At 41.9% G+C, this 22,323-nt stretch overlaps 1 protein-coding gene across 3 annotated transcripts in view; it reads right to left on the bottom strand.

Moving 5' to 3' along the window:
• Positions 1-703: 703 nt before the first annotated feature.
• LOC126980506 (sphingomyelin phosphodiesterase 4-like) overlaps positions 704-22,323 on the bottom strand; it is a 36,462-nt gene continuing 14,842 nt past the window's right edge. For 2 of the 3 annotated variants that reach the window (XM_050830476.1, XM_050830477.1), the window contains 9 exons: positions 19,518-19,636; positions 15,067-15,219; positions 14,653-14,842; positions 11,444-11,692; positions 10,089-10,334; positions 6,023-6,182; positions 5,238-5,377; positions 4,656-4,838; positions 998-1,796 (listed from right to left, as the gene is read on the bottom strand). In XM_050830476.1, coding sequence (XP_050686433.1) covers positions 1,560-1,796; positions 4,656-4,838; positions 5,238-5,377; positions 6,023-6,182; positions 10,089-10,334; positions 11,444-11,692; positions 14,653-14,842; positions 15,067-15,219; positions 19,518-19,636 — 1,677 coding nt within the window. In that variant the 3' untranslated portion in view covers positions 998-1,559. Of the gene's footprint in view, positions 1,797-4,655; positions 4,839-5,237; positions 5,378-6,022; positions 6,183-10,088; positions 10,335-11,443; positions 11,693-14,652; positions 14,843-15,066; positions 15,220-16,760; positions 19,454-19,517; positions 19,637-22,323 lie in introns of those variants that run through there. The other variant, XM_050830478.1, reaches the window with a different exon arrangement.

Raw genomic sequence — 22,323 nt, 5'->3', positions numbered from 1 at the left:
GTATCAGACAAAAACATTAATAGTTCATAGTGCTTTTTCACCGCCAATCTTTTACCTACATGTTGAAAGAAACTAGAAATCCCTCGGTTGCAGCACGGTGGAGATATTATGTGGTGAAGTACGAATTTTGGCGGGACAGCAGATGACGGGAATTCCCGCATCCCGCTTTATCTGCCAAAGCAGGGATTTCCTAAAACCGTGCTATACGGGTTAAAAGTACCCCTCAAGGACTTACATTTTCAGTGGCTTTTAAGGATTTCTAGTAGGAAAGTTAGAAGAAACTCACTTTGAAAGCTAAATTTCACTACTAGAAGTCTTTATTATATGGTCCGTGGTCTCCCTGAGCTTAGGACGCACCTTTGTTAATCCCTTACCATGACCTCATATCTCCACTCATACAAGTCATCAAACAGCACACTCACTACACGCTGGCATTTTCTGTTGTACTCAAAAGTACTTGTAAAACTGTCGAGTACTTTTAGTCTGAGTACAAGTAGAAGTACTGTAAAAGCTCGATATAGCAGAATACTATTTAGCAGAAAATTTTAATTATGTTATTGCCATGCAATTTAGAAGTAAAATTCTTTTAAATCAAGAGTATTTTCAGTAAAAGCCGCCGCTGGGCTCCACGCATCAGTTTGCTGTTGTCATTCGCAGCAGACTTCCAGCACATCCCAGTGTTTCCAGTGCTTTATTACGCATTTTCACTACATACATACAAGAACATGGGAGGTTGTAGGGCGAAGTATTAGGGGGCTGTGCTACTCATGATATTTTATGTTGGTTTATGCGTGTGTACACCACCCTTTCCTTAGGAACAGCAATGTCTAAGGGCGGACCATGAATGTTCGGAGCGGCAGCGAGAAAATTCCTTCGGGGCTGCCTTTGTGCATTTGGGGGGAAATCTGTGAATGTGTCAGTCCACAATAGTAAACCAGCAAATACAGGGGGACAGGTGTACATTTAAATGTAAGTTTTAGTTGTTTACAGCAGGAGAAATAGAGCAAAAAAGTAACTTATGAAAGGTTTCAGTGTTTTTATTTTTTACTGTATCAAATTTGCCCCAAAACTTGCGTTTACAGAACAAGCTACGTTTTTTCAGTCTCCTAATATCACTTGATATGGGGCCCCATAGTACGTGAAAAAGCGACAACTATTCTCCTACATATAGGATCTTAAAAACAAACTAAAATTTTGGCCACACAATTTCCTGTACTTTTCCCATTAAACACAACTCTTGCTTTGCATGCATAAAAACAACAATCTTACAATCAGAATGAGTGTACACTGGATATTCTCCTGACTTTGTTCAGAAGATACTCAATATTAATGGGCTGGGACTCAGCTGGGCAAGAGCAAGAATGAACTGCTAACCATATGCTAACTGACTATGGGGAAAAAATGGCCCTCAATGTAACCCTGCTGTGACCACTGTGATACTCTCTATCATTTTCCCCTCAACACTATCTATTCCTGTCACAACAAATGACTCATGGCAGGAAGCTGATCAGAAGGCACATTTACTTAATGACAGGAAGCTGGTTAGCTGGCGCATTTTCTTAAAGTCCAGGAGATGACACCATACTCTCCCCTGAAATGGCAGAGGTGGAAGAAACACTGGTGGTAATAGTAGTAGTAACTGCTGTAGTAGTGATGTGGTATGCTTGAGCGTAGCCGTGAATTAGGGACCCAAGTATGAAGATACAAACGGCAGTGGCAATAAACAGTCGCAGCACCAAACCCCACATGCCCAAAAAGTGCAGCAGGAGGAAGAGGGCCAGCTCATACCCAAGGACCTGAACAACAGGAAAAGTCATTATCATACATTAGTCCTACAAAAAAGGAAATACAAAGCAAGGCTGGTCAAGTTCACAGATATTTAACCTGCTCACGCACTGTGATGCCAGTAGCGTGTAAATTTTTTTAGGGGCAAAGTGTACTGTGACGCCATTGGTGTCAATTTGAACAAAAATATTACTTTTAAATAGTTATATTCACTCCAGTCGCGTCATTTTTTGTTTGAGGGTGTTTCCTCACCCTCTCCGAAATTAACTAATTGGCAACACTCTTTGCATGCACAGATTTGAGTGCGGTTGAGAAAACAAAGACAGCTTCCAGTCACTCTCTCATCAGTCAATCTGCAAGTCTCACTGCTGTGGGCTTTAAACGCTTCTGCGCGCCCATGCAGCCCACTGCATAACAGTGATAATAGTATTATGTAGTGCAATACAGTGATTTGATTGGGTGTAACTTGTATTCTGTTCTCTTTACAGGCAGTAGCGTATTATATTTTGTGAATTACATGAGGACGTAAATACGTAATGGCACGGAGGCCCCTGAAACCCAAGGAACATTAACCACTCCTTTACTCAGACAGTGAAAGTAGTGGTGAGAGTGAAACAGAAAGCATTCCCCACTTTGCGAGAGAAAGTGATGAGAGCAAAAAAGACTTAGATTCAGAAGGAAAGACTTTTTTCAATATTTTTACTTTTCTGCAAATATTTCATGGTGCTAATTGTCCGATTGGAGATTTGAAGGAACCATAAGAATCCTGATAAAATTCTGCTACTATAAATACATCTACCTTGAAAAGTTGACACACAAAGTTTTTAGTCATGGAGGTGGGAACATGACCTAAGTAGAAAAATTGTTTATGCGCACTTTATTCCATGTCCATAAACGGTCCTATGAATTACTATTATTATTTTTTTATTGATTCATGAAAAACTACAACAAATAAGGAAGCCATTGATATATTATGAATAATGATAAATGCAGGTTTGGGGGAAGAAAGTAGCTGAGAAACAAAAAATTTTGGCGCTCTAAAAAAACTGCCTCGACCGGCGAGACCCGATGTTTGAAATGAGCGCGGAAAAGAAAACTTATCGAAAATTATGGTGCGAGAGGGGGTTAAATAAGAATATACTATGATATAGAGGCCTACACAGGCTACTCTTGAAAACCAGCTCTTCACCCTCTGCCTTACATAAATCTATATAATTTCTATTAACACCTTTCAGTAATATTGCCCTAATCACATGACTGATGGCCATGGTAACATGTGACTTCACAGAATTTGTGCTAATAAATATAGAGACCAATGAAACTATGTATAAAGTTTTTGATTGGGAATGTTGACATTTTCTTAAAGCAGCTAAATAAAAAAATAATAATAAATAAAAGTCTGTAAAAGGCTGTTCTTGCAGAGATAAAAGTATGAGTAGTCAAGAGGGAAATCAGGTTCTGTTGGTGAAATGTCTTAATACTCCCCTCTTGAGAACCTAAGTCTTGAGAGCCTAAGAAAGGTGATCATTCCAATCCCAAATACGACCATCCAATAACTTTACTTCTCTGTCTTTCTAAAGCTTTTGAATCAACCCTTAACCAGAAAATTCTCAAGCTTCTATCAACTTCTGACCTATCTGATCCCCAATATGTATTCTGCAAGGGGCATTCTATTGGTGATCTTCTTGCTTTCCTAACTGATTCTTGCTCATCCTCTCAGCTGCTTTGGTGAAACTTTTGCTGTTGTCTAGGACATCTCAAAAGCTTTTGACAGAGTCTGGCACAAATCTTTGCTTTCCAAACTACCCTCCTAGGATTCTATCCCTCTCTACTCTTATCTCAAGTTTCCTTTCTGGTCCATCTACCTCTGCTGTGGTAGAAAGCCACTGTTCTCCTAAACCCATTAACAGTGGTGTCCCACAGGGCTCTGCCCTATCTCCCTCTCTCTTTCTATTTATTCATTAATGATCTTTCCAAAACAAACTATCCTATCCACTCATATGCCGATCACTCTTCTCTGCATTATTCAAAATATTTCGACACAAAACCCTCTCAACAGAAATGACAAGATTCTATAGGCTAGAGGCTGCAAAATGCTTCAGACTTTACTATCATTTCCAATTGCAGTAGAAGGAACCTGGTATCCTGCAATGCCTCAAAAACTCAATTTCTCCCCCTCTCAACTTGACACAATCAGCTGTCACTTTTTTCTACAATAAACATTCTATGTCTATTCTTTACTCAAAATCTTAAACGGAAACCTCATATCTCCTCTCTTACTAAATCAGCTTCCTTGAGGTTGGGTGTTTTGTATCGTCTCCATCAACTTTTTTCCCCTTGCAAATGGTGTGTCTTGTCTGCCCTTGTATGGAGTATGCACCTTGTGTGGGGGGGCTCCACACACAGCCCTTTTGGACAGAGTAGTCGAAGATTCTTCATTTCATTAACTCCCATCCTCTTACTACCAGTCTTCTATCTCTTAAAGTCTGCAGCAGTGTTGTCTCTCTTTTTATCTTCAATCAATATTTTCATGCTGAAAGTTCTTCTAAACTTGCTAACTGCATGCCTCCCCTCTCCCTCTGCCCTGCTGCACGTGACTTTCTCAACTCTAACTCATTCATCCCTATGCTGTCCAAATCCTTTATGCAAGAGTTAACCAGCATCTTCATTCTTTCATTCCTTCAACGGTAAACTCTTTAACAGCCTTCCTTCATCTGTATTTTCTTCTGCCTATGACAACCTCTTTCAAAAGGGGAGTATCAAAATACCTCTCCACCCGAAATTGACCTCTCTTCTGGCCACTCACAGAATCATAACCCAATGGCACCAAAAATGGAAGGTAGCATGCCAAAGTCTGAGACAGTACTCACCCTCTTGCTGGCTTGTAGCCGTAGGCTGATTCTTGGGGGTAGGTGTCGCTCTGTATGAGCTGGGGGAGCACCTTGCACATCTTTATGGTATTCAAAGATTGTGTCTGGACTCTGTAGTACACGGCGTGCAATCCAACCAATCACATCTTGGCGGTGATAAGCTGCAGCCATTCTATCTCCATACTGTTAGGTGAGATTGGAATGATTGATTACATACCTCCTGCTAACCTTCTCCTCTCATTTCACTTTTTCTTAATACTCTCTTAGTTGTCCCATACACACACATGAATGAATACTTGTCACTGCCACACTGTTGAATGCCCTTCAATCCTTCCCCTGACTTCTGTGTCCCTTTCTGTCCTTTGACATACTATACTGTATCTGTGATCTTTGCTAATTCTGTCGTTCCCATACCTGAACACCATTACTCTATTTCAATCTGTGACTACTGTTTTCTGATGTAATTCTACATCCCTTTGTAGGCCTCTGTAAGCTCCTTGTACTTTGCTTCTCCTAGTGACTGATTGCATCCCTTTCCTCTTTATTCATTCTATTAATGCTCTCTCTCCCTCCCTCTCTCACCTTAGTGTTGAGGAGAAGTGACACAGTATACAGCCAGCGCACCAGAAAGACAATCTCATAGCTGGTGATGGGACGCAGGTCTGGGTCTCCCTCATACTTTAGGTCACGACGACGCAAACCGCACCGTAACTGCTGCCGACCTGTAACAGGAGAGAACAGAAAAACTTTGCTACTATAATTTGTTGTTCACTTACTTCACTTGTTATTCTGACTACTGCATATACTTGTTTAAAAATTATTCTATTTTAATTTTCGAAAAACAAATCTCAAACTTAAAACATATAGGACCACTTTTCTTAGTTTAATTCATTCCTCAATTAAACATGAAATATATCCATCCTTCTTCTTTCCATCTTTTCTTATTAACTTCCTCCCATCCTCCCTGTTTCCTTCTCTGTCTTCCTGTTGCCTCCCTCCTTTCCTTTCCTCTTTGATTATCATAGTATTACCGTACTCTTTGATTATCATAGTATTATAGGGCAGGGATGGAGTTTTCATAACTGACTTCATTTCAATACAATATTCAGATTAATTTGTGTTCAAATTATTATTATTAGGAATCAATGTATTCCCATTCATGTTCATATTTCAAAGAGTGTATTTCAGATGTAGAACATTAGCAAAGGTCATGAGGCAACAAGGGAAGTAAAAGAAAAAGGCGGGACACTCATCCTTTTATGGAACCCACTAATATTTCCGCCTGCTGGCCACTCATCCTTTAGGCCCTAGGGGATTAAGAAAAAGCAAGGAGGAACAGAATGTGACATTAATGATAATGCTCTTACCATATGCTGTCAGTACAGGTCCATTAGGGGTCTGCACCTGTTCTGGAGAGGTGGGGTCCTTGGTGTGGTTGTGACTTCTTTCCAGTTGTGCTGAAGGTTGGTGCTGATAACTACCATTCACTACATTATCATGACAACTTAGTTCTAGGGGCACTGGAACCTGTGAATGCAGATGTTCATTAATGCAATATATATGACTTATGCTCAGAATTCAAATCAACATAGCATGCTCTTCACTTTTTCTTATTTTTTACAGGAAGTAGTTTAACCCATGGGCTTCGGCTATGTGAAAGCCAAGAAGTGGCCGAGAAACGACAAAATTACACTGCATTTTGAGACTAAGAAAAGAGCATGGAACATACATCAGAGTACTCATCTCATAACCATAAAGCTGTTAAAAATATTTACTTTTACTCAGACTCCATTCTTTTTGGGTGGTGTTTGTTACAAAATAAAGTCTTGTGATGTGTGGCATCTAGCCTAGAGTCACTTGTTGTCTACTTTAGAGAATTTGACAAGTGATCACTATGTGGATAGCTAATTCAGTCTGCCATGACCTTATAGCACTACCTATGACAAAAAAGCCCATCTCAAGATCACTCACCCACCACTATGACCCAGGGCACATATGGCGAGTTGCTCTATGCCACCACCGCCTACAATTAGCTCAAATTATGGGTTTTATGGTAAGCCCTTTTTAGGGTCCACCGTACCACAGCCACAACTCGTGAAAGCCCAGAAAAGGGTCTGCCAACGTTCTCAGGTTAAAGGTAAATAAAGGTCAAAAAAACAAAGTACTGCTCCTGTCAGTAAGAGCCAGCTTTAGTAGCCAGAGGAAGGTCAAAACCAGTTTAAGAGCTATTTTAATCCTTTCACATCAGAGGTGTTTGCAAAAAAAAAAAAGGGTTATATGTGACTTAGCTGAGGCTGTGTGCAACCAGTCATGTCAAGAAGTTTTAACTCCACCAATTGTAGCAATTACTGATCACTCTGAAGAGGTGATTTTGGTCTTGTTGTGAGCCTCAGTAATTATACTTTCTCATACTTTGTACAAAAAAGAAAAAAAAACATTGAAGAAGCTGGGGAAGATGTATATGAATGTTCCAGTCTTCTAAGTTTAGCTAAAATAAGGGTCCCTCTAAATGGCAACACTCCCATCTCATGAGATAAAATAAAGGTACTTCTAGATGGCAACACTCCCACCTCCTGACCAGTGCCTGAAACATTTTATGCATGGCGCTCTGCTGATGTTTCACCTAACTTTGTCACCCATTTTCTGCCATAAGTGTTAGGGGCTTCGTGGTGCAGTGGTTAGCACACTTGGCTCACAACCGAGAGAGCCCGGGTTCGATTCCCGGGCAGAGTGGAAAAATTTGGGCGGCTTTTCTGATACCCTACACCCTTGTCCACCCAGCAGTGAATGAGTACCAGGTATTAATCGGGGGTTGTGTCCCATCTCCTGGGATCTGTTCCCTTCTCCTATAATTCCTTCCCCTTCTGTCTCTCTCCGGCATATGACCACAGATGTTGCGCCGACTAAACGAAACTTTAGCTGCCATAAGTGGTTGTGGCGATAAGACGCCTCCAGAAGGCGAAGTCGCATATCTAATACTGTGCATGCCTCAGTACCCATATCATTGATCTGCCACTCCTCATTAGTTGATACAAGTCAGTCAGAGACTCGCAGAGTAACAGGTTACTACACACACTGACACACCCCCATGCATCCTGTATAGCAGCAAATTAGTGGTCTATTTGTCTGTAGCCACAAAATGTTATTGTCCATGTCAATCTTTAAATCCATCTTTGCCTGCTTCTGTCAGCTGATGAGGAGTGGCAGGCCAATGAAGCAGGTACTCACACATGCACATGAAGACAAGGGAGCATTATTGTCTTCAATTCAGCTCCTCAAGTGGCCAATGTCAGTTCAGAACTCATGGCGTAAAACATTTTCTTATTTCATTAAGATGGCCCGGAAAAGTTGGATGCACTTGATTTGGAAGGAGGGCAAAACATTTTTTCTTTAAAGATAGCTTTGAAAAGTTAGGTAATGAAAATGAATGAGTTTGACTTTTTTATATCAGTATATGACGGCAGGATTAAGTGTTAGGGGGAGTCCAGTGAAATGGATCAATTTAGTTGACTAGTACTGGAGACAGAGTTGGTGGGCAAAAGATTAAGTGTGCTGTAAGGGAGTGCAAGAAGAGAAAGTTGGAGATTCTTTTGTTATGACCATCCCCCTGAGAGAAGTTACCGTGAGGGAACAGGGCTTTGGAGCACAGAGATGGAGATAGAGTTACCATGATATTGAATTTCTGAACAACTCACATTTCCCACACACAATGATAGGATATATATATATATATATATATATATATATATATATATATATATATATATATATATATATATATATATATATATATATATATATATATATATATATATATATATATATATATATATATATATATACACACACACACACACACACACACACACACATATATATATATACTGCAAATTACGGCATATAAGTCGACCTGGCGTACAAGTCAACCTGAAGATTATTACGGGTTAGGCCTATACTTGCCGCATAAGTAGGCCCCCAAAGCTACTGGTAGGCTTCATGCTCTTCACGGCATCCATTCAATACCCACACATTATCCACATGCCAACCTGACAACACTGTGGGTGGAACCAAGGTCATCGCCATAGGCCTATGGAGGTGCGGCTCGGTGTGTTTACCTGTGTCGCCAGCAAGAAAGTGGCTAAACCAGCCCCGCCACAGCTTGTGCCAGACCCCCAATTCTTGCCACCAATACTTGCCAAGAATTGGAAGGACTTCTTGAAAATCTGACTTGCCAGATCAAGAAACACAAGAATTTTGCAAGATTTGAGATAATTCTTGCTTACTCTGGGGTAATTCTTGAGCACCAGATGACAGCTTATGTAAAGGCCCGCACCTGGGCTTGTGAGCTTGCCGTGACATCATCAACAAAGATGGTTGGTTGGGCATTCGGCGAGCAGCCATCACACAGTGAGGATTTCCACTCCGCCAGGCATCAATCCATCTTGCTTTTCTTTAATATTGCATTTCATACAAGGTAAGGGTGTACTGTTAGAATGTGAGATATGATGAGTTGGGCGGACGGGGAGGGCAGCATGGGGAGGCACTCGGCTAGCATCCAGGCAGTTGGAGAGCGACCTTGGATTCCCCTGGAAGTGGCACATATTGTAGTTGTCTGACTGGCCGCTTGGGTCCAGTGGTGTTCCAGTCAGTGTTTACAATCTGTGTATCAGCTGTTGGAAACAGCCTATGGCTTTGTGTTGATATAAACAACTTTTGTGATCATTTAATATTCATAAACTAATCTGTGTTACATACAGCGTACAGCAATTCTTAGCAGTGCTGCTCCACTTGTTTGCCACTCAGTGGTAAACGTTCGCATTTAATCCTTGACGAATAAGTTGACCCCTAGTTTTGGAGAGATGTTTTCAGGCTCAAGGTCGACTTGTAAGTCGCAATTTAAGGAACTCATGTAAAAATTGATCCTCCAAGGCAGAGGTGTTCCAGTGAGAAATAGTCGAACCTCAACATCCACAATTTAACATTCACGGATTTGAATATCCACAGGGCAGTCCATAGATATTATCAAGTTGAAAACTTGGGTATCCACGGGTTTTCTTGAACACTTTTGGGGCCAGCTAAAGCATTTGCGGCTCACCGGACACCCTGCCACCTCCAAACACGCCTTCATACTTGCAGTAACCACATTAGAGGTTGCTCTAAGTCTATAAGTATCTATCAGCAGATATTCATGGATTTCCATCATTCATGGGTGTGTCTGTTACCTAACACCAACTGATGGTGAGGTTTAACTGTAAATTTCAATCCAAAGAAAAGTTGTATCCATGCAAATATTAAACCTTTAAACATGGTAAAAAAATAAAAAAAATTTCACACAAGTATGAGTAACAACTTACATTAAATAAACTAAAAATTTAAGTGAGTCTCCAAGAAAACGACAATAGAGGACATAGCACTGTGGGTAAATGAACTCACTCCAAACATGCTAGACAGATGTCGCTGAGCCATTTCCAAGTGAACAATAGTTTTCCTCATATCCTCTGCACTTGATTCCTCTTCTGATGTTATGGACGACTCAAATAATGACCATATTAAGCTACTCCATCCACCTGCTTTATGCCCCACTCCATCAGTGTAGAGGGCAGATTGCTGGTGTGTCTGCTGTTGCTCAGAGCAGACAGCCTCATATGCAGAACGCACATGCTTCATCAGGGAGTTAATCTGTGGAGATATTTATGATTTTGATTAATAAAACAAAATTTATAGACATACAATAAAATAGCTAAAAACCAAGTTATACCAATACTTATACATTTTTTTAAGGGGGAGGGGGGGGGGAATCTTTTTTCATGTATCTATGTTTCACAGCAACACCTAAATATTCAATGACTAAATTTGTAGAAATATGTTGGTATTTATCACAAAGATTAGAAGCCAATCTTCACTTTACTGTCATTTTGTACAGGACACCAATATCATCCAACCATTCATTATATGATATTTTGAAGCTCTGACGTACCCTTTTTCATTGTTTCAACATGTAATCCCTATCACTCTAACATTTAATTTCAAACCACATGCCAGGACTCCCACATTGCCACCAACTGGTGATAAGATCTGACTTTACTTATAATAGATTTACATATTAGGCTCTATCTGGATTTTGGGAATGTGTGGCAACAAGTGGTCATGAAGACTGTATGTTTCATCAGCTGAGTTGCCTCCTTTCCCCCACCACTTGACCCTCCTTATTTGAATCCCTGTGGTGCCTACACTGCCACTATCTTCATCCACTTGTTGAAGCCCCCTCTCACTAATATCAGGTAACGGTGAAGGATCATCAGCAAACATCTTTGGTAATGTTTGCTGTGGTTGTGGTGACACCATCATGGTCGGCAGAATCACAGGGAGGCAGCGTGACATGTGGGAACTGAACCCTTTAATCCCCTCCTCTAATCCTTCTCTCCCTTAATACTTTATTCACCCATATAATTGTGTAGTAGGCATACCTACTGTATATAAATAATATAATGATAATAATAGTGCTGAAAACACAAAGATCGCACACTAGAGCACAAATGTAAGCAGACACGAGTGCACTGGTGCTACCTCTGCAAGTGGACAATGTGGACTGTAACTATACATAATGTGTGATCATAAGTAACACCTACATGATACTGTAATAGCCAAAGTTAACAAACACCAAATGAACTGAGTATCATAACAACAAAATTTCTCAAACAAATGTATATCCATGTATGGCTGTATGAGACAGATGAGCTGATTTGACTCCAGAAACAAACACACCCAAAAAGAAAAGGTATACCCACCAAGGAAACACTCGCTGCTCCAAACATTGGCTGATAGGAGTGGCTAAGTCCCTCCATTTCAACACAGTGGCTCCGTGCAAGGGAAGCCAGCGAGCGAGCATCTCCCACCAGTCCTTCTGTCCCAAAGTTTTTGTGACTTAGAGTGGGGGCAGAGGTTGGCCCAAGGAGAGAACGATGAATGAGATGTGGATCTTCAAGTGCTGATTCAATTTCTTGAATGTACCGACTGAGATTCGGTTGTGAAAAAACCTGTGGATATTTAAATGTTGAGGATCTCTGGTGAATGAACTGTGATTTAGTTATTTGCAGGGACCATCTGTTCTAAAAGCAATGTTCTAATAAAAGTTCTGGCGTCAAACACAAAACAATTATGGTATACAAAGGATAGTTTGTCATGAATGAGGGGTGTGTCACACAAGAGAACAGAAACTATGTTGGGGTAGCACAGCAATTTGGATTAGAGAAGTGAAGAGTGACATGAATAGACAGAACAGATGTGAAAAGTTAAGCTTCTGTTGTCATGCTTCATATGAGAGAGTATCTCTGAGGATGCCAAACAATATGTCAGTTTTCTATTTATCTTTACAGATCTGATGCACTCATCCCTCTAGGAACTTGTCAAACAATATCAATTTTCTATTTATCTGTACAGACCTGATGAACCCTTCCCTCTAGGAACTCCTTCAGTAAAAGTACCCAGTTTTCAGTTTTCCAAAATTGTTATCTTAAAGTTTAGGGTGCGCGGTATACGCCGGAGCGCATTGTACGCTGCAAAATACGGTATATGGCGCTGTCAATACCCGTGAAAAAGGTACCCGTGCAGAAGGACAAAGTTTCGGATCTTCAAGTCCCTTGTGCTCCCTGTCTTACTCCATGGTTGTGAGACATGGACACTAAATGGGGTCTTAGGAGAGGCAGATTGATGCCTTTGGTGATAAATGTCTAGGCAGAATCATGGGATATCGCTGGAATGACTGTGTCAAACCGCTGACTACTCTGTGAGACTGATTCGACATATTTTACCTGCATAGTCCATCAACGCCAACCCCGGCTATACAGGCACGTACCACGTTACCCTGAAGCTGATCCTGCTCATCGGGTAGTCTCTGTATGAGAAAATCCTGAGTGGAGGAGGCCAAAGGGACACCCACGGAGTTTGTGGCTTGAGAAAGTCGATACATCCTGCCAGGAGGTATTCAGTATGGGAAGGGGGTCTGCATGGAGACTCACCCAATGGGACCCCTGAGCTTGGTGTCGTAGGGTGGGTGAGGCGACGCGCCCCCCGGCATATGCTCCCACTGATTGATTATTACATGTGTTACATATATGTTAATTTGGTAAAGATTTTGTTTACAAACAAAACTGAGGTTTAATCATTCATCTCTACTATACAGAAGCCAATTATTTCGGCGGTGGCCGAAGTGATAGCGTACTGGACCCACATTCGCCGCATGATGGACGACGCGGGTTCGAATCCTCACGCTACCACTCGGATTTTTCAGTCACCGCCGAGTGGCTTAAAACTACCCACATGCTGTCCTGAAGACCACCCATCAACCCGGACTCTAGAGGAAGCCGTCCAAGCGAATCAAGAACGAGTTCCGGGGGGCAGCGTGAGCCAATGCAAGATGGCGCCACTATAAACACTCGCCTGCGCCAGAACGGGCTGGGCCGACCATCAGGCCCCACCTGGAAGAACCCTTGGGCCAACCATCAGGCCCCACCGGGAAGATGCCTACCGGCGCAATAGGCAACGTAAAAAAAATAATAAAAAAAAAAAAATAATAATAATAATAATAATAATAATAATATATTTAGAATTGCCATTGTCTTGACTCAACCCTGTGAGGTTACAGGAAAGCCTGGTGCACTACATCACTCCCATGATCTCTTCACATGAGTGTGGTCATGCTCTATGCACTGATGCATGAGTTAGAAATACATGGACTTCAATGTGATTACTAATAAAGGGCATGACCATGAAAATTCATTGAATTCCCAGTCCTGAGGCTTATGGAGTGTAAACAGCAGTCATCCCATTTACCAAGCTTGTGCCCTTGTGAAGTCAACAAGAGTACCAGGCAAGGGTTGATCAGAGACCACTAGCACCATGATGACCTGGTAATTCTGTTTAGACTGTTGTGATGCCTTATTTGTGCTTAGGAGCTGTTGGTTACAAGGCTTAGCTGCATGCCTCTTGCTTATTCTGTATGTGGACATAACTTTTGTCCAACTTTATTAATTTATTTTAGTTTAGTTTAAACTCCACATTTAAAGAAACTTACAAATAAAGATTGAAGATACATAGGGTTGCTACATGATGGGCTCCTAGCCTAAATAGTTATATTAAAATTAAATTATGGAGACTTGAAAATCTGAACCTACCAACACTGAATGTAAGAAGGAAGAGATGTGACATTATTAGGCCGCGGCCACATAGAAAACGAGAAAGCTAGCGAGAGCGGCAAGGTGAGTTTCTGTGGCCACACAAAAAGCAAGGCGAGGCGAGGGTTGTCATGGCAACACGACCCCGTGGCAGTATAGCCTAGCAACACTACACACTCCTAGCACCTTGATAGCACCCATCCCATCGGCCCACACGAGGGATCAATGAGGTGAAAAGTTTTTATAAAGAGTTTCATGCTTCACTTACTTGGCATTTTATGAAAAATCTGTATATGCCATCGTGTTCAAGAGGCTTTTCTCTATAAGGTGGAATTGTTTATTTTAATCTTTATTTCATAGCCGCTGCAAATGGTAGCTATATGTAAAATGTGTTATAGACATTACAGAGTGATTCTTTAACTTCAACTTGTCACTACTTATTTAGTTTGTTTTATTGACTTTTCACAAACATATTCGAGTTCTCCAATTACTGCTGCATCTAACGGTAACCAAAATGCCCTATCTAGTGTATGAGTTGAGTTACGGCAAATAATATGGAAGCATGTCTGTGATGTCACCTTCTGACCTAACGATCTCGCGCGAGAAAAGTTAATCGTCAACTCTCCTCACTTTCTCGCTTATCAACCTGCTTTCTCGCCATTACCTGCTCGCTGCCAGTGTGGTCACCTGCATTGGTTATTACGTATTAAAGTTTCTCACTCCCTGTGTGACCATGGCCTTAGGCTTCATAAATGTGTGCCAGGGAAATTATTATTATTATTATTATCCCCCCCCCCCTCCCCCCTCAACACACACACACTCACCTTGGTCACACGGAACAGTATCTGTGCATTCCTTGGGGCATGAAGATCCAGGCGAAACAAACGGAGGAGAAGGTGATGGAAGAGAAGCGAATAAAAGAGTAGATTTTCTGCCACAAATCCTTGCCATCTACCTTCGACTGTACGACTTTCATTGTCCGTTGTGTTGGTAGTCTGAGTGGTTGTGGGGCTTCTGGAGGAAGAGGAGGAGGAGACAGGAGGAGTGAGTTGAAATAAAGTAGAGAAAGGCTATTTAACTGAAGATCAGCTTCCAGTGTGCTGTAAGCTACATACAATGTCACAATATTAACACTTATCATCTTTCAACCAATCCGTCTGTCTGTCCATCGATCAATCTGTCTGTCTATCTGTTATCTGTGTCTGTTTGTCCTCCTGTCTCTTTCACAGGGCACTTACCTGGTGGAAGGAGAGTATTCGCAGTACCTCCATGGCTGGATGTAGGAGAGCCAGGTCTCAAGCACCAATCGAAATGAAGAGTCAAGTGGCCAATGTTTGAACGTATGCACCAGAAATTGGTAAACACTTTTGCGGTACAGGTTCCACAAATTCCTGTTGTAAAGAGTCAAGTGAATACATATAGATTACGAGCACATCCACAATTTTCCAACGTACAGTAGATCCTCAGTTTTGAAAACTAATAAGGAAGGGTTGTCTGAAAAACCTGCAAGTCCAAACTTCTTTAATGAAGTACTTGAATTAAAAGATATATTATGGTCTTGAGAGTAAAAGCAAATTTTCTCTGATGACAGCTGCCACTTTACCGAGCTCAGCTGGCCCACACAATGTTCGATTACAGTGGTGCAACAAGTTTCAAAACATCCCATTTGTATGATTTTTATAGAGATGCTAAACACCCCATTTTTCTTGATAAATTTTGTATAAGGTGAGATTGATACACCCAGTGTATGACAGCGGACTCGCCTAATTCACGATAATTATAGACAGGTACCCACCCACGGATTACTAATAACATAACTTAGTGAAAAATAATGTATCTTCTGGGTTTTCAGGCAACCACACTATTAAAGATCCTCACTTTACTCCACCAACGAAAATGCTTTATGTGGATGGGGTGATGAGGGGTTCGCAATAACTTAGACATGAGGCAAGGGGTAGTATTGTCTCTCAGTGTTATTGCCTCTCTGCCTCTTCCACCTCTTCTGCCCCCCTCATAGACCCTTCTTAGTTTGCTACACAGATCACTGATGCACCATCATTCATGTCATCATCAGGGTGCCACACGCCGCCACGCAGGGGTGAGCCTCCAACTGGTGGCGTCTGGCAGCATCAGGCAGGATGTAAACTGCAACGTTGCATCACACATGGTAACACTGCCAAGCAGAGTCGTGCCAGTGCCCAGCCAACTAGCCAGAGCACACTTGTCCTCGGTCGCCTATAGAAGCACCATGCCTCACTAAAAAAATGGTCCATCAAGTCTGGCAGCCCAACAACTGCCACCGTCCATGTAGGATACTGTGCAGGAGACATCGTCAAGTGCCTCAAGCAGCCCCCCTAGCGCAATGAGGTAGTGATGTTGGACCTCAATCACATTTTGTCATTGTGGGGTGGTGGCAGTCCATCCCTGTCCATATTACACCTGACAGGGTTCTGCCTGGGTCCTGCCACTGCTTGAGCCTGTCAAGTGGGACTGTTTGTGCAACATAGCCAGCGGTGGACCGCTGCCTGATGCAGGCAGATCCCCGCCTGACCCAGACTTCAGTTGATGTGAGTCAGGGGTCCGGCGCCGTGGGTACACATTCAGGCCAAAGACGGCATGAGACAGGGTATTGTCGGCCACGATTGATCCCATCCTCAAAATTTTCTAGGTCAGGACGAAATGGGACCGATTGGGACACATAAGTCGGCTATGTGTGAACCCAGCCTCTTCAAACCACTTGACAAGTCCCACTGTTGCCCAAGCCTTGGACTGCTGCAGTCACTAAACTTCAGTCATTCATATCCTTTATATTCCTGAAGGAGTGTGGCTCCTTGATTTTATGAATAAGAAAGGGGGACATTTTGCAGGTGCCTGCAACATTGATGCAAGAGACGATTGTGTACCATGGCTTGCCAACCTTCCCACCACAAACCTGCTTTTCCTGAGAGATGTAAGTTGTCGCTGGCATACTCTTCCTCTGAAGCCCCGTTTCATCTATGTTGAAGATGGTGCTCATTGTATATCCTTTTCAATGGCTGTTTTCATTACTATCAGGAAATCTGCTGCGACCCCTGCAGCTTCAGGCTGATGTTCTTCAAGTCCTTCCTCTTGAGAAACTAATGAAACAATCCCAGTCTTGCACAAAGAGGTTTGGCTGGAGTAACATCAAGGTGTCGACAGGCGAGAGTGTTAAAGTGAGCATAAGGAAACTGGCTTGGCTGAATCAAAGAAATTGCCAAAATATATATGTTCAAAATCTCTTTTGCTGATGTCAAAAGCATATCAATCAGAGGTAGGATTAGAGCAGGCATAGGAAGGCCCAGAGATATGTTGACTTGTTTTTTACAGTAAAGGAAGCATCTCAATGGCAAAAAAGAAACAAAAAATAATTCAGAAAAAAATAAAAGCCAGTTAATCACTGCCCCTATAAAAAGGAGTACAGAAGGGTATCCAAAATAGAGGTCAAATTTGGGAGGAGAGGTGTCTTGATACTCTCCTCTTGAAAGAGGTGAAGTCATAGGCAGGAGGATATGCAGACAAAGGAAGGCTGTTCCAGAGTTTACCAGTGTAAGGGATGAAAGAATAAAAATGCTGGTTTTGGACAGTAGTATACGGATGAGGTAGAGTCATTTGCAGCAGGGCTGCAGGAGAGGGAGAGGCATACAGTTAGCAAGTTTAGTTAGCATGGTCAGCATGAAAATATTGATAGAAGATAGAAAGAGATGCAATACTGCGGCAGAATTCAAGAGACAAAAGACTGTCATAAGAGGAGAGTTGTTGAGACGAAGAGCCTTAGACTCCACTCTGTTCAAGACAGCTGTGTATGTGAAGCTCCCACACACATGAGATGCACACTCCACAGGTGTAGAATTTACCTTGTTTCCATTTTTATATGTGTAACTTTTTGTGTTAAATTTGTCAAAGAAAGGTGAGAGAATAAAATTTTATAACAAATAATTGCAGTACGATATCCACCTTGTGTGGGACCAAGTAAAATCTGTGAAAGACAAACAATATGCAATGATATTGGTGGATTTGAAAAAATATATAATTGTGGTGTTAACCCTCTCGCGCACAGTAAGTTTCCAATAAGTTTCTCTTCCACTCACCATGCATCTCTCAGGCCCGACCAGCCTTTTTTTGCCGCTGCGAAACTCTATATTCCAGTACGTATTTTACCATCACAGATATAACGTACCCCAATAAATTTGGTATCAATGGCTTCATAAAGACTTATACTAGAACATGCGCAAATAAAAATAGAGGAAAAAATATATATAAACAATAGAAACTCGTTTCAAGTCTCCGTATAGAGTATTGTAGACAATAAATCCTGAGTACCAACTCTTCCCCACTTGCTATCTCGAAATTTTGTGGACCAACTTTTTTAGCCGAATATATGTTTTGAAGTGGAATTTAGTGAGGATTCTTATGGTATCCTAAAAATCTTCACACACCTATTAGTTCCTGAGTTACACCAAGACAACTGTATTTTTTCTTCTCCCGTCAGAGTAGGCTAACAACTAAAAATCGCTCCACGCTCCTCATTTACGCTCCTTAGAAAGGTTGCCATATGTTACCATTAAGAAACTTATCCCAACAAATGACACTCCAAATTTGACGCACTTCCACCGAAAACTTAATTTTTAATCAATTTTTTTTACTTTTATGACGCGTTTCGCGTCATCGTGCGCCAGGACCGTTTACCTTTGATGACGTGAAATGCGTCATCGTGTGCGAGAGGGTTAAATGGATGGTCAAGATATGTGAAGTAGCATGGGAGGGGGGGGGTGCCAGCAGACTGAACGAAAGCCATCATTGTCCCAGTTTACAAGGGGACGGGCAGGAGAGGGGAATGTGGGAGCTATAAAGGTATAAGTCTCCTGAGTATACCCGGGAAGCTCTTCTGCCGTGGCCATCCCCTGGTGGGAGCTCCTAGGAGCAGGCGTCGATGAAATGATGATGATGATGATTATTGGAGAGGCAAACTAAAACAACATACCTGAACACCCTATCTGTAGCCTTGCTAAACAGCAGATTCAGATAGAAAGGGGAGAAAATATCACCAGAACATTCCGGCAAGTTGCTGATCTCAATGCTTTTATACTTGCCTTCTGAAGCCATAGAAGCCCACTGAGGGCTCCATACAGGCATGGTAACAAGAATGTCATTTGTAGAAATAAAACCCCAATCAAGGTTTGGAGGCTACAGTTTAAGAAGCCATCTGACAGTGTCTTCCATTATTGTACATGAACTGTATTACAGATTTGGCTTTACAAATTTGACAACTATTAGTCATTCAGCATTTAAGAATTTTCCTTGTTTTTTCATTATTTCAGCTACTGTAAAAATAGCCAATTATCCAGAAATACAAATTTATGAGAGTTGAATTGGTGAGGGTCTACTGTACATATTCAAAATTAGATCTATTTCAAGTGATTTTCTTGAAAAATTATCATGCACTAAACCGACACCTTACTGTGTCCTAAAATTATGTAATGTCTTTGTGTAATGGTACATTATTAAAACAATTATTTCAAGCCCAAGTTTAGGGGTTAATATCTCCAGAGATACAACATCTACTAGAAGTTATTAATTTTTACTGGGGGGTTGACTTTTAAGTATGATTGATTATTAGTGGAGCATATTTACTATGCAATTAAAACTAAAGCAATACAAATACACTTACTTGCGTAAGGAGTCCAAGGGTGAAGGTTGAGCTGACTTTCCACTGTTCGCAAAAAAGTGAAGGTGCTTAACCAGCATTCTCACAACACGTACATGATCACTCGTTGGCACAAACACTTCCTGTGGAAAAATGGAAAAATTACATACTAATAATTTCTCTCTCTCTCACACACACACACACACACACACACACACACAGCTGCCGACCTGTGTGGACGGGAGAGACGGAGCTCCGGAAGATTTTAGTTTTTTAGCTTTTAGCTTTTTAGCTTTTTAACTTTCAACGTTTTACCTGTTTTACCCTGCTGGAGCTGGGAAGATGCGGGAGGACGGAGCCCCGAGGGATTTTAACTTTTTTTAACTTTTAACGTTTTAGCTGTTTAATGTTTTGCCTATTTTACCTATAAACTCTGACATGAGGGGGAGGACATTACTGGTGCTGTTCCCGGAAAGAGGTTGGGAGGAAGGGAGGAGGAGAAAGTGTTGTATTAGTGGATTGTGGAAGAGAAAATGGAGAACCGTACCGAGAACGAAATTGGGCTGTTTACGCCGCCATCTCGTAAACAAGAATTAGTGGCTGATTTTTCGGGATTCGAGGAAAAGAACAGTGAGTTACAAAATAGATTATTGCAGAGAAGAGTGAAAGGGTTGGAGAGTGATTTTGAAATGGTGATGAAGATGGTGAGTGAGTTGAGAAGGGAGAGAGAGGAGGACAAGAGAAAGATAAGTGATCTAGAAGCAAAAGTGGGGAGCTTAAGATTCAGCTGATAAAATGCTCTGAGGGTATAAAGGAAAGCGTGGATTTAGTGGAAAAGATGAATAAGGAGCAGAATAAGTGGGAGAAGAAGCGAAAGGATGAAAAAGTGGAAGTGGAGCAAAGAGTTAGGAATTTGGAACAGAAAGTTGACAATGGTGGAGAGATGGTGCAGAGTGGGAATGTACAGAGCTTTAAGGAGATTGTGGAGGAGCAGTTGGAGGAGAGGATGGCTGAGAAGCTGGTGAAAGTAATCAAAGAAAATGAGGCACTGGTAAGAGGCACGGTTGAGAAAAAGAAGAGTGTCATTGTGTTCAGTATCAAGGAGGGGGGGGGATTAGAAATCCTCCCAAAAAACAACCCAACCGCCATGAGATTTTCCCCCTCAGAAAAAAAATCCAACCTGGGAAATGGGAACCTGGGAACTGCGTCATAGATGGTTTTACCCGCGTGATCTGAACATACAGTTTTGAAACCATACCGCGTCATAGGAAACTGCGCCTTACGAATCCACGTCATACGCGACTTGACTGTAATGAGGGTGTAGTAAAGTGAATACCCTCCTATGAGATTAAAAAAAAAAGGGGGGGAAAAAAGATTGGTTTTAAAACAAGATGTCTGGAAGCAAAGAAAAAGATAAAGCATAGAGAAACTTAAGGTATGATGAATTTCGTTAAAATGTGTACTGCGTAGTGAAAAGTGTGCAGTGCCCCAGTGGACTGTGCACAGTGACAAGTGCAGCAAGGTGTATACCAGCCAGCAGGGTTACTGGCAAGCCCTGCCCCCCCCTGACCCCCCCCTCCCCCTCGTTGCTGCACCCCTACACTCGAGAGGGATTGATTCCCAAGAGCTCCGCTCTCCTCCACAGCTGGACTGTGTTCCACAAGGGATTAACTGCTGCTCCCCCCTGGCATGACCTGACCTGAGCTCATCCACATCTCATTACACAGAAAGATCAACTGGGCTGGCAAGGTGGGCTTCTCTGGTGCCAGATGCTGCTGCATCTGTAGCTACTCTACACAGGACAGGCCTGTGACCCCCTGCACCAGGGATAACTGCCCTAACTCTGCATGCCGTAAGTGTTTTCCAGATGGTGAATTCTGCTGCTCCCAGACAGCTGAATTAAGGTGTATGCCCACAGCACACAATTATATGCATATATTTACATTGGGCAAAAAAAACTATGGTAGTATTTGGCATGATCTGCTGAGCCAAAGCTCCCTGGCAGATGGTATATTCACACATGGCTTAACTCAACCCTGACAACATCAAATGAGTTTTTTGGCAATACCGGTTGTGAATCCCTCATCCGAAATTCCTAGCACCAGAGGTGTTGCAGATTTCGGATTTTTTCAAATTTCAGAATATACAGGCCCTTTTGGCATTTTCAAGAAAATATTTTCACCACAGAGCACACAACACACGGTAATCACAATGAGTAACAAGTGAAGGTGTTACTGTGACGACTGCTGACAATGAACTAACACATAGCAGTACCAGAGTTACCAGGTCATGAACTGTGTTCCTGCCCAATCCCATCCCAAAAGCTGCCCAAAACCCGCGGTGGTGGCAGGCAGGTGTTTTTACGCCCAAGGTGTCAACGCACAAGCAGGTAGGTTCACCCACCCAATTGGGCGGGTAAACCGCAGACCTGGCAACCCTGAGCAGCACACAACAGCTGTACGTGGTGGAACCTCCCCATCACTTAGTGGAATTTTCCATTTGTGACGTGTCATGTACGCATTCAAAAAACTTTCAGATTTTGGAAATTCAAATAAAGGATTCTCAACCTGTATTATGTATAGTATGTTTTAGTACTCTTCAGTCACTTGTATAAGTATACATATACATGTACGTACTTCCATATTTCCACAAGAATTTGCACATATATACATTTATACACATATACACACATACATATATGCATATGACTCATAAGGTGACCTCATCCATCACCCTAGCCTGAGAAAACCAGTGAGAACGTGCCAAACAAGAAACACTGGTGGAAGAGGCAGAAGAAGACATCGTCCACTATCTCATCACCTCCTCTGAC

The sequence above is a fragment of the Eriocheir sinensis genome, chromosome 44 (genome assembly GCF_024679095.1).
Source record: "Eriocheir sinensis breed Jianghai 21 chromosome 44, ASM2467909v1, whole genome shotgun sequence".
NCBI classification, from domain to species: Eukaryota; Metazoa; Arthropoda; class Malacostraca; order Decapoda; family Varunidae; genus Eriocheir; species Eriocheir sinensis.
The sequence above is the reverse complement of the archived record's forward strand: the minus strand, read 5'-3'. Positions and strand labels throughout refer to the sequence as shown.